General features: G+C 35.0%; 2 protein-coding genes across 5 annotated transcripts in view; one reads left to right on the top strand and one right to left on the bottom strand.

Moving 5' to 3' along the window:
* The window catches only part of LOC128887194 (uncharacterized), a 97,926-nt gene that overhangs the window by 66,975 nt on the left and 17,876 nt on the right, over positions 1–13,075 (bottom strand). The window lies entirely within an intron of this gene.
* On the top strand, positions 1,584–5,483 carry LOC128887187 (uncharacterized). Of its 4 annotated transcripts, none has more exons than XM_054142802.1 (7): positions 1,584–1,928; positions 3,320–3,404; positions 3,487–3,619; positions 3,691–3,905; positions 4,157–4,303; positions 4,666–4,839; positions 5,288–5,483. In XM_054142802.1, exons 1-7 carry the CDS (start codon positions 1,913–1,915, stop codon positions 5,418–5,420), a joined length of 903 nt encoding a protein of 300 aa, XP_053998777.1. In that variant the 5' UTR covers positions 1,584–1,912; the 3' UTR covers positions 5,421–5,483. The 4 variants fall into 4 exon arrangements, with proteins under 4 accessions (XP_053998777.1, XP_053998776.1, XP_053998775.1 ...); XM_054142801.1 differs by having other exon boundaries at positions 3,164–3,398; XM_054142800.1 differs by having other exon boundaries at positions 3,164–3,404.

Genomic DNA, 13,075 nt, shown 5'->3' with positions numbered 1-13,075 from the left:
CCCTTCAACTATTCAACGAAATAAAATTTCACGATTATTCGAAACGCGTTATAGTTTGCATTCTTCGGACTTCAAAGTCGGCATGCTCGTTAGATTTAGACGTAAAAATCGCATAAGCGCAACGAGAGTATTTAGTACGCGACGGAAGTGAAAGGATAAACTTAGGATCGTGACCGAGGTCGCCGACACGTCAACTCTTCTCTTGCTTTCATTGTAACAATGATCATTTTTACCAACGCGAGTAAAGCATGTGTGTATATAGAAAGATTTCTAGATTTTCAAATGCCCGTTGAACGAATGCGTTTCTAACGTTTGTCTCTCAGCCAGTCTGGAAACCTAGAACCGCGACGACGACTGACAGGGAAAGAAGATGCCCCGAAAACTGTGTATTGTACTTTTAGGACACGAGTAGTCGTCTAACTAAAGTGCCTTGTTTTTTCCTTTGCATTCCCACGAGAAAGAAAAACACACACGCGTTCGCTGACAAAATAAATTAGTATCGTTGATATTTATTTATTATTAAAGACACCATCGATGAAGCGTCGATACGCATCAATACGGTAATTGCCGCTTTCAAGTGACAAAAGACTAGTTTTATCGTATGTTATTTAAATCATGTCTCAAGAAATTATCAAGACCCTTTAGGAAATCACTTTCTAATTAAAGATAGTCCAAATAAAACTATATCTGGGTTTATTTTGAATGAAACATAACGAAAAAATAATGCCAATGTATTAATAATATTCTCACGAGTATATTGGAGTACGAACACAAATTTTCATTTTCATTAAAGGATGATACTCGACTGATCGCTCGAGCTGAATAAATTTCAACGTTAGAGAAATGATTGAATTACTTGAATCCAGTATCAGAATTGTCACTTAAAAACGATGATCACTGTAATTCGAATATTTTCTACACCGTTTCGTTCGAACAGTACGAGTCAGTTTGCGAGGCAGTTAGTCTAACGCCATTTAGGTTCAGTACGCTGGAAAACCTCGGTAAAAATGATAACTATGCGTGTTATTTTTGGGAGCATGGATACCTGCCATCAGGACTTCTAGCAGAAATTGTGAAGATGTTATTTGTAATAAAGACAATTCGAAACCAATAACGACTGTTTTCTCTAAAACTGGAATGGAGAACCTATATCCTTTTTAGGTATTCGGAGCGACCTTTCGTCATGGTTTGTCAATAATGTTTTTTTTTTTCAATTATCAATTAGAGTAACTAAAAGAAAAAAGAAACTTTGTCTCCTAGAAGTTAATTAAAATCGATCGATCATTTTTAGATATGTTACCCTTTTTCTTGTTTTGCTCGTCTGTAATACGCGAAAAGTAAACATAAGTTTCTGCTTGAGTACACGTCTGTTTACAATTTTAGAAAAAATGACCGTACAAGAAATTTACGACGTTATAAGAAATCCATGAAATCGCATAAAGTCTATCAGTGCCAAAGGGTTCCCCATCTCTGCTCCACGATCCTCGATATACGTCAGAGTTTCTTTTTTTTTTTTTTAGATCATTATGCTTGTTTTTTCTATTCTCAAAGCGTAACTGCTACGTTACGTTCATGAAAATTCGCGTGTGTAGCTCAACATCGAACAATTTCGCGTGAGAATCGAATCAGTGTGCAGAAACAAGCGAGAACGACCGATAACCTTTATCGCGAAGTCCGCATGTAAGAATTCCAATTTCCAAGAGCATGTATTTCTTGAACGAAACGCGCTTCGGTGTTCCACTTTGAACGTTATGCCAGCTCCACGGGACAGCCCTCCTCCGTACTCTGGCAAATAATCGTGACTCAATTTAAATACGGCCAATTATTACGAAATGCTGACTTGGCGAACGATACTAACAGCATAAACGGCCGGAGACGAGGACGACATTAGCAGTGCAAAAGTATCGACATTATGCCGAACACGAAGGGTAAGTGACTGTAAAAGAACAAGCTCTAAAACGTATCCGATTGGTCTTTAAAACACCTAACGTTTCGTTCACCTAATGCCTTGGCTGAATTCTAGACTGCGGATGTTTATGCAAATTCATATTTCTAAATGAAAGTATCTCTTATCTTCTGAACAATGTAACATGTATTAATGTTGTTGGCGTTTTATACACTTTTGAATTTTTCCTCATATATTTTTCTATATTTCCAGTTGATATAAATGTATAAACTTCCACGATCCAATGATAAAGATTCCCCAACTCGCGTGTTGGTCTTGCAGACCGTTAAAAACGAAATTTGATAATTTATACATAATCACTCTTTCTGTTCTACGATCTTTTTCCACTTTTCTGGTTATTATATTAACGACTCATTAAAGTCATTATATCGTCGCTGTAAATTTTCTGTAGTTTTTTTTTTTTCATTAAATACGAATACAATCTGTGGCACGAACTTACGAGATGACCTAGTATAAACGAGATAAAATGGTCCTTCGTTATTTTCCTTTTAATGTTAAATGAGTGGTGCAATTTATGTGCGCCGCCGTACTTGTTCTTTCTCGTGCGCAATACGTGTCCAATGTAATGATAGTTGCGATGTAAACAGTTCTATTATTTGCGTTATATTGACTTCTCGCCGTGTCCAACTTGTCTTTAATCATCTACGCAGCATTTATACCAGTCAGAATTCTCACAAGAACGAAAAGACTTAAATTCAAAGATTTCGTTTAAAAGATTTAGAAGATCAATAGAAACATATAAATTCCAAGATTAATTTTGACAAAAATATCAGTGGTACCTATCGATGCCACTTTTTTCATCGACATTTTAAAAACCGCGAGTACTATGAACGCATACACAGAATACAAAAGTCCAAAGGAATCGGTATAACGAAGTTATTTTTCAATTTATCTTCGTCACGAAATATTATTTTGATACTCCAATGCAGTAATAGTACGTACAAACAATCTTGTATAACCAATGTCTTTTAATTTTTTACAAAAATGAAGCGAGATCATTCTTTTAATCGATACCTCTTCATAAAATTCACAATTGAGTCTTTTATGATCTCTGATTTCTTGTTGCCTCGTGTTTACACTACTCTCTCCCGCTCGTTTATGTCCCCTTTCGTTTTTCACGGGATTAACTTTAATAGTCACTAGAAAAACTCAATACTGACCGAATATTGAACGTCTTTTGCCATTCGAAACGCGCAGATCCGTTCGACGAGGACGTGTCGCTCCTTTACCCAGACAATCGCGGTGGAAAGTTCCACATGTTTCCCCATACACACTACGAAACGCCGATAATCAAAGGTGTAGTCTGCCAGCTGAAAAAATGGCCAATGGATCTGTTTTTCGCATTTATGACAGCCTGCCTCATAATCGGAACTTTGCTGTTCTTGGTCTTCGTTACGGTGGTTGTTGCCCTTCCTACTATCATTGATAACAGGTGTCGGTATGAACAATAATATCCCACGATAACATTCCATGTGAAGAACTTTGACATTAACCATGAGCAAGAACTTTCGATGTTTCAGAGTGAAAGACATTTCAACCACCAAAATCAATGCTTCGTCCAACGTTTACTTCTTCAAATTGGAGAACCAAAACTGGTCGACTATGGAGTTTTGTTACATAGAAACTGCAGCTCGTAGGCATCCAGGTTTAAATGTAAAAATATAATCGAATGTCTAAGATCGATCCAGTTACTTAACCGATAGTAATACAAACAAATTGCGTAGGTCTATTTGATAAATTTACTGAGAGAGGAGCCTGTTAAAAGAAACTCGAACGAGTGGATTGCAAACAGGGCGAGGCTGAAGTTAAAATTAAATGATTCTGTCGAGAGTAGCTATTTTCCAAAATCAACACCGGAAGAACAGCTCAGGAAACGACTAGCATCTGGGGAAACGAATATAAAGAACGTCAACATTTCGATTGACAAATTCTTCAAAGGGTAAGGTTAAATTAGCAACGTCAATAAGGACTGATTAGTATGTTTAATTTCAAAACGGGCATTCAAATCTGTGTATTATAATAATAAATGATGCGACCTACCGTAATATCATGACACGTACATCACTTCATTTTAAAATTTTGTCGAATAAAAGATCTTGCCATCCATCACTGATTTAGACCATGCTCGCGTTTGATAAATAGTACAAAATCGGGACAAATGCCCACTTAATTCGAGAAATTTTTATTTAGCACGAAACTATCGCATGCTGTGAAAGGTTTGAACGACGAGGTTTTAGAAATGGCGGCGAAAGCACAGCTGCTTTGGACCGTCCCTGGAATAGCTCTCAAACCAAACATGTTCTGTGCTTTGGATTCCATGAAACAGTTTATTTGCAAGTGAGTGTTTCTAAAACCAGAAATCCAGAGAGTTTTCCAAAAGAAACTCGAGGATTTTGTATTTTCATAAAACAGAAATGAAGAGTATACCCTCCTTTGGTTTCATTTTGAATGAAAGTACAAATATCTACGATTAATAATAATTTTCAATAATAAAAAGAACAAAAATATGATAATAACTTATTCACTGCAGAATCCCTCAACAAGAGGAGTAAACATTTTTGAAGGATAATGTCCACCATTATGCTAACAGACTATTTTGTTATTAAAGAATAGAAAACTAAAGCCTTTTTTGGAGAACTGTTTATAGTACCCGCAACAACTAACGTATAAATTTTGTGGAAATCGTCAACCCTCCACAGAGACAAAGACTTATGTCAACCAGACACACTCGCGACAATCGAACTGGAAAACGATATTCAATTAACAGGAGTTCCGTGTCAAGCTTTCATGGGATTTCTCGTACGGGAAATATCGAAAAGGGATCTCACTGGAACATATACGTTAACAGAAGCAGTAAGAAAGTATTGTCCAAGGTAAGATACCCAGCAAATTAAAATAATAATTAATAATTAAATGTAACCAATCGATCATCTAAATGCCTGGATACATTTACGAAGGGAAGAACAACTATTTTGTTCATACTCTAGACAAGTTTGCCATAATAATTATTTATACTTATTTATTTGTTCGTTTTACGTAGTGTTCGTACCAATATATTTTAAATTTCACTAAAATTGCTATTTGAACAACACATAGTAATTACTTTTTATGAATATTACGAGTGCTCTCATTATAACATGTTGGCATTTCTTTACGATCGATATACTCGTCAGAGACAGATGGTTGGTTGAAGCAAAAAGTTAAAAAAAAAAGGTGAATTTAACGTAAAGTACAGAAGTCATACTGTGTTTCACATTATACGACAAAAATTTAGGTAAAGTGAATTTGCAATAAAATGAAGGAAGTCACCCTGTGTTTCAGAATGGACGATTGCCCAGAAATCCGAATTGTCAATTTGAAAACGAAATGTCAGAGGGAGTTTTTAGAATGTCCTATCGTTTACTCGAGCGCTATAAGGCAAGAAGACGCGAATCCTGGAAACATCATGACATGAAACAACGCTTTATTACAAATTCTGTACATGTAGATTATAAAATACAATGCGAACATTGTGGAAGATTTTTTAAATGCGTTTTTCCACCCTTATCCTCGAATCCCTACGATCTTCTAATAGGATTGCTTTCATTTAAACGTTCTTTGCTCGTAGAGACGCAGAACGCCCAGCCATATCCAAATTTCACCAACTAAATGATACAATTTTAACCATTTAACCCATGATATACTAAGAGCTGCATTTTTTAAATAGTTACAAACAATAGTTTATTCGATAGAGAACGTCAAGCTTTTTTTATGTCGTAACTTAAAATCTACCGTCTGTTTCAAATTATAATTGCAATAATAGTCAGCGGAAAGAATATATAACAAAATACTAATAAACTGATATTAGGTCATCATAAACATTCTCTATGTCGAACACTGAGGTATGACGAGTTAACTGACTTTTGTTTTTAAATTTAAAAAATCAAACGTACGTATTAGCAGCGCCGATCCTGTCGCGTAAAACAGAGCAGCTGGTAACGAGCAATTGAAGAGAAATAGAAACATTGCTGCAAGAACAGCACTGACATCGTCCACCAGGTTAGTCAAGTAAAGAATTATCGATGGAAGACTCCAGCATGGTCTTTTCTACAATAATCAATAGACTAATGAAGAGAAACTCTATATATCCCCTTATACTCTAAGCTTTTGGTCATTCAAAGCAGAAACGAAAATATCTCACCGATACGAGAGAATATGCTAGCATACCAGTTGCCAGAAAGGAAATCAAAGAATACGGTACAGAGTAACCTAAGTTCAAAGTGACAACAGCCTTTTGTTTATATCCATGAACGAGCTGACCGCTTTCCAGAACACTGTACTCGGTTTGGCCATAACGAATGCTGTAATAGCTCAATAAGAGCACGCAAGTGGACAATAACAACGCTTGGCAAACTTGCAACACTTCGGTTTCGGAGGTATTCTTCTTGGAAAGCCTTTCGTCCTTCGTTGTTATGCTGGACGAACTCGTTTTAATATTTCGCGGTGGAAATCTATAGTCGACCGCCTGAAAAATGACTCGTATGACAAAATGGATGCTTCTATTAGTTGTACGAATAAATAATCCACTATTTCTTTTCATAACCGTGTAAGGGTGATTTTCAATTCGAGTTTCGTCAAAACAAATCAGTGAGATAAGCATAGTAATATTGATAATGATGGATGCTAGTAAGAAGCACATTCGTTACTATAGTTGTTACGAATTTCAGCAGGTAAAAGCTACAATATGTTCTTTCCTCGATAACAATGCCGCGAGTACACCGAAAAGCTTGGGTAGTAAAATCAATAACCTTTGATGTAGCAAATCGTTTGTCGTTTCTGTTGAACGTTTTCATCTATGGTCTTTTCTAAAATGATCAAAACAGGATAATCTAAATACATGAAAGAGAAAAAAACATGGTAGAGACAAACTATTGGACGGTAAATGGTATATGTATAAATAAATAAAAATTAAAGATGAAAGATATAAGATAAAATAATATAATACAGTGTGAGCGTACAATAGTGATGTGACTAATACCAAATGGACTAGTTTGCTAAATTTGAAAAAATCATTGACAGCGAAAAAATATATGTTACAAACTTGTAAAGTTTAAAGGGATAAGTAATATGATAACTGGTTAACCAACACTGTTCTATGTAAAGTTTACTTATAATTTTCCTTTTTTTAATTCCCAAAGAAGCCTCTCTCTTTAAAAGTTTACTCTAGAATGTATCCTTAAGGATTGAATTATTTAAACATGCGTTGTTAATAAACATCGAATTTGATAAAAGGTTGTGGATTATTTCTTTGTACGTCTAACAAATGTACTAGATATAGTCGAATTCTATTGTTCAGCTCACCGTCGAGTAATTCTCGTGTAGCGTTCGAACTTTCTCAGGGTACTTGTTCATCGTAAGAAATTTTTGTCCTATTTGAGAACCGAAAACGAGGCAAGTGTAGATTGCCTGAAGTGGAACGCAAACGTAAATGTTTCGTCGTTATTCAAATTGTTCGCGGATGACGAACCGTTGCACTTGTAAATTACACTGTATAACCTAGCGAGAAAATTTCGGTGGATGGGAAAATGATCAAGCGTCCGAGCTATGCGAATCGCGGGAGAAATTAGAAAATGGCACGTTGTCGTAAACACTCCCTCTCATCCAGTGTGGCTGCTGTCATCGGAAGCAGTAAACATTCGGTAAGCGTTTGTAACTCGTGTGCATGTATGTGTCGATTTAGGAGGGGGGAAGGCATTCATGTGAAAATCAACTACCAGTAATAATTTCTAAATAAAATTTTGAAAGTACGTATTTTTCTATGGTTATTCGACTGTGAATCAATGATGTAACATCTTTTAAAGAAACGTTGAAAAGAGATAATCCGATCACAAAATTCATACCTTTCTTTGTTCGATACCTTTCAAAGAGTATGTAACCAAAATTTGATTCGGATAACTTGGTTTTTGAAGGAGTCACTTTAATTTAAAGTTCGATAATTTAATGTTGCCTTTAAATAGCAGTGTCCTATGTAGAAATTATTAAAAAAACATTTTTTTTGGATATTGAACATTATTTGAATGTCAAATAATTTTTAAAATATGTAAATTGAAACTCGACCAAAGGGCACTGTAATTTTTCTAGAACCTTTTCCATAACATATTATGAATAAAAAGAATTGTATTGATACTTTTCGTATGTTTACAGATTTTCGACAATAAAATTAGTATTATTTCTCCTTTTGATGATTCTTTACTAAAAGGAATGGTTGTAAAAGCTTACAGTACTATCGTTTATTGTTGTCTGTTGTGTCGATAACATTGGATACTATCTGTCTCCATTTTCCTATTTATAAAACACGTCGTATAATTAGAACGAAATTACTTTTCATGAAATAAGTAATCCTCTGTTTATTGAAGAATTTTTTGATACAACGCACGGAAAGTAAACCATCAATTTTGCAAAAACAATTTGGTATTTATTGTTAGTAGGTTAACGTGACAGCGTCGTGTCCGTCGTAGTGAAAATTAATCGAATCGAACTAAGGAAGATTGAATTATTTGGCGATCTTTTAGATACTTTCGTCGAAGTAATTACGAATTCTGGACGTTCAGTATCTTTGACTTACATCACAAGCCGCGTGTGTTCATAAAATTAATACTGAAAAATACAACGAGTCGCGTAATTAACCTTAACGTGAATTTTGATCAAATTATTGCTATCGTTTAAATCAAGATCAATGAACTATGAGATTTCGAGGTAGACGAAAAACTAGCGAACATAGTGGAGCTTTAGTTAGTCGTTCACTCAATGGAATAAACTTTTAATTAGTTGAATTTGAGAAGTACGTAGATAATATTCATAATTTTTAGCGAATCGGACGACTGGCATGTACCCTGTGCGATCACTATGTCATGGGAAACTCGATCTACGTCATCATGCTGGGCCTCATTGGGACCGTTAGTCGATCGTAATACTCATTAATTCTTTCTGCATAATAGCGTACCGGACGAAGTCACGAATCTACGATATTTACTTTGCGAAAAAGATGAGGAAACGTTGATTCGTGAATTTGGCGATTTTATTTGTTGAATACCAGTTCCGAGTTCATTTTTAACTCTATATTTAAACTATCGGAATAGATACTCTGCTTATCGAGAAATCACTGTGCTAACCTTTGTCCAATCGTTAGGTGATTACGGCATTCGACATCGTTCGAATAATGAACTATAAAAGCCCAGCCAGACCGACGACCGAATGCAGATCCAAGGAAACTGGTAACTACAGACTTCTAAACGCACATTTACAATTTCTAATCTTTAAATCCCAATTCGCAAATTTCAACCTTCGAATTCTATATTGTAAAAATTCAATTCGTGCCAGATTTCGATTTTCTATTCGCCAATTTGAAATAGAAACGTTATTTTAACTTTCTACTAGGACTAAATTTCTCAACAATCACTAGTTCCTTTCTTTAATTTCCTCAGAAGTGAATAGAGACCTGAAACTGATGACTTCGATCCTGGGGATAGAACACTATACTTTAATCATGCTAGGCGCGATCACGGTAAGCCATTCATAAAGCGTTTTCCAAAAAAAGGCTTTGTGTGTGTGTGTGTGTGTTTTTTAATGAAACAAACCCTATAAAATATCTGATTTATATGATATATTTCTATATATTTCTGTTAACACTAAACCTACCCACGACAGGTCAAATGATCGTTTTTAAACGTTTGTGTACAAATGAAATGTCGGTAGCTATAGTGTTAGTATGCCCATCACTAGGGCATCATAAATCCTAAAGCCTCTTTGAGAAAACCCTTTAGCAAGCTGCTTTCTGGATTTAAAGTTTTCGAATGATATTTTTGTAGGAATATCCGATGCTACACACACCCTGGCTGCTAATGCAGCTGTGCGTCATTATCGTTGAAGTAATCGTATTCTGCGTCAGTATGTTTCTGGACGGGCTTCATATGAAACGCGACGAAATATTGCTATCCGTTTTGACCGTGCACAATTGGCTCCAAGTATTCTGCTTGTTTCACACCCAAGCCCGACAATCTCGATAAAAATTCGATAATTGTTCACACGACGAAACCTTTGCAATTCAATCATTAAAATTATTACAAAGTGTATATTGGTACAATAAAACAACTCCAGGTCGTACGTTTGAAATTGCCGATTATACGTTATCGATCGATATCGTTCTTTGTTTGTTACGACTGTCTGTCCAACGGACAGGTAGACGGAATAACCAAAAAATGCTCCAACATGTACGGATAAATACCGAGAAAATTCTGTAAAGATGGTGCTTAAATTAAAGAGGACTGTCAGTCGCTCTTACGCGGAGGACCAAAAGAAAAATGGGAAACAGACGTGTGAGCCTATGTCGAAGGTAAAAGAAAACTGCATCAAGTTCTTTAAAGACTATCTGAAAATCCTGTTGTAATAAATATCGCTTTTATTGTTGTGATTTCGAGAAATGTAAAGTATGGTAACGTTGTCACAGGTTGAAGCACTGTACGTGGCTTTAATTTGTTTTACGACGCATTGCTTGAGTTCGATCTCTTTTGAAGCCGGAAGTCGTGCTTCCTTTGGAACGACAGTAACCAAATCAGCACCCTTTAACGCCCTTTTCCGACGAAGTTTCAGTAATTATAGAGGATTTTTCGAAAGGGGCTAAAGAATTTTGTTTTTTAATCAAGCACAAATTGTAGAATATATCCTCTTTTTTTGTAATCTTAAATGGAAGAACATATGATTACAATTAAACATGAAAGATGATATTCCATATTTAAGTACCCACTGCGACTACGCTGACGTATTTTGATATTAAAAACTAACATTCTGAAGCTCTTTTTAGAAAACGCTTTACTTAAATGATATACTATATCAAGAAGAAACCAAGCATTTATTGCTTCAAGTTGATCGAAAAAACTATATTTTTTTTAGCCTTCTAACACCTTCAAGTGACCTATCTTTTTTTCAATTTTATGTGAACTTTTGATCAAAATCTAGATTTAAACCACTTTTATTATAAATTATACCCTTTGTCAAAATTCGAAGCGAACGGTCACGTTGTTTGCAGATCTGAAGATCGTAATATTCGTGACAAATGTAATCACAGGATTGATAACAACGGGGATGATGATGGCTGGCGATAAGTATGGTATTCCTTATCTGTATTTGCCGTGGTTGATGGATACCATGAGAGGAATAGCCCTGTACGAAGGACCAGCGCTTTTAAACTTGGCCAGCGCACTTCTACCTAACGTGTCGTTTCCTTCAGGGACGTTCGTGTTTACAACATTAATTCTCTATGGTACAAAAATCACGTTTAAGTATGCAATACAGTAGTTAACCATCGTAGCACGAAAGTTAACCAAAAAATGAAAAGAAACACAGTTTAGAAGAAAATTGTTAATCCTGCTGGCACAACTGATAATTTTTCACGCAAATTACTCTGTGGAATTAGACTATAATCATTTTTCCCCTGAATTCTTCATCTAATTGAACTATTCAATCATCTTCCTTCATTTCAAAATATAAACAATATGACGTTTGAATCGATCATTAAATGTTACCAAGGCTTGAGACATAATTATGGGTACACAATTAGTGTAATAATCTGAGAACGTAATGTTGTTACTTTAAATTTACAGCATTTTCATAATGAATGTCTTGTGTGAATATTCATTCAGTTTACCAATTCAACTTTCAAATAAGTCAACAGGTTCATAAGAAAATATTACCTCGTTGTCATTAAAATAGCATTACAGACAAAATGAGCATTCTTTGTAGAAACAAAATTATCGGTTAAGTTTTGTCACATGTAGTTCCAATTCCTACGCCTAAAATAGCGCTAAGCTTGTATTCCAGTCTGAATCGGTAACGTTGAGAGTGACACGGAAATGGTAAAGGCGCCTGCAACCCTCTAATCTAAGAGACTCTAACTCTCATAATTTCCTAATTGTTTTTTAAAGAAAATGGTCACTATTTCAAAATGATACTTCCCAGTTATAAATAAATAAATGTATACAACTCTGAGGGGTACTTAAACAGTACTAAGCCTAATAATGTAATTTTTTTATTTCTCCATTCAATTCTTTGTTTATCATATCGTACTAAGACTGACAAATTAATATCCCACTCCTATAATACTCAAGGAACATGGCAGTAATAATTCATATTCATGGCCGAAGCTTTAGTAGAGATCTAGTGTGTGCATTAGGTTACTTAGGGCAACCCATTAGTAGGCACGCCTTAGTTATAAATAATTACAATTTATTGTGTAAATTGCAGAAACTACTCTGTGTCAAATTTAGGCTCAATTGGATAATAAAAAAATGTGACTCATGAAGTTTTTACATGTAGAACTAAATACAAAGTTATATAAAAAAAATGTAAATTGAGATTTAGTAATAATGAAATTTATTAAAATGCGTGTGAGACAGATATAACCTTTTCAGTTATCTTTCTCTCTTGCTTTATTAACAAGATTCACTTTAAATTCAATGTATAGTTTCGTGAATAAAGGACTAGAAACGTTTATAGAGCAGAATATTTCCGTTTCAGTGGAAGAACTTTGCATTTGGAGCAACGCTTTCACGAATTTCCAACGATGCTGGAAGAATTATCATTACCAGAAGCAATGCGCCGCGACGAAAATCGAAGAGAAATTATTTGTTAAACGCGAACAGAAGATACTTTACCGAGACGAGGAGAAAAATGAATTAAATGTTGTGGAAAAACGGAAAGCTCAACAGAGGTGCGACGAAGTTTGCGGTAAAACTAATAGCAGAAGCTCTACGAATTGTAGTATAAAACCTGTTAAAAGTGCTTTTGAGGGCAACAGTAACTTTATCAAAAATCAATTATGGGATGTAACTGGATAATTAACAACTATTTGAATCTATACAATTTTCGAAATACTCGCTATTCATAATCTAAAAGTATCAATTTCCATGTAGTTTTATATACTGGCATTAATTTTGAATTTAATTTGTTTAACGCCAAAGTCAAACGTGCAACGTGTTCCTTTACTTTCATTTTGAATTACTAAATTACTTAAATAAATTACATTTGAATTACAAATTTAGAGAAATACTACGAATCGAAGTTCGTGACAACGCC

The sequence above is a fragment of the Hylaeus anthracinus genome, unplaced genomic scaffold, assembly GCF_026225885.1.
Source record: "Hylaeus anthracinus isolate JK02 unplaced genomic scaffold, UHH_iyHylAnth1.0_haploid 11985, whole genome shotgun sequence".
Lineage (NCBI taxonomy): Eukaryota > Metazoa > Arthropoda > Insecta > Hymenoptera > Colletidae > Hylaeus > Hylaeus anthracinus.
This window is presented reverse-complemented; position numbering and strand designations above follow the sequence as displayed.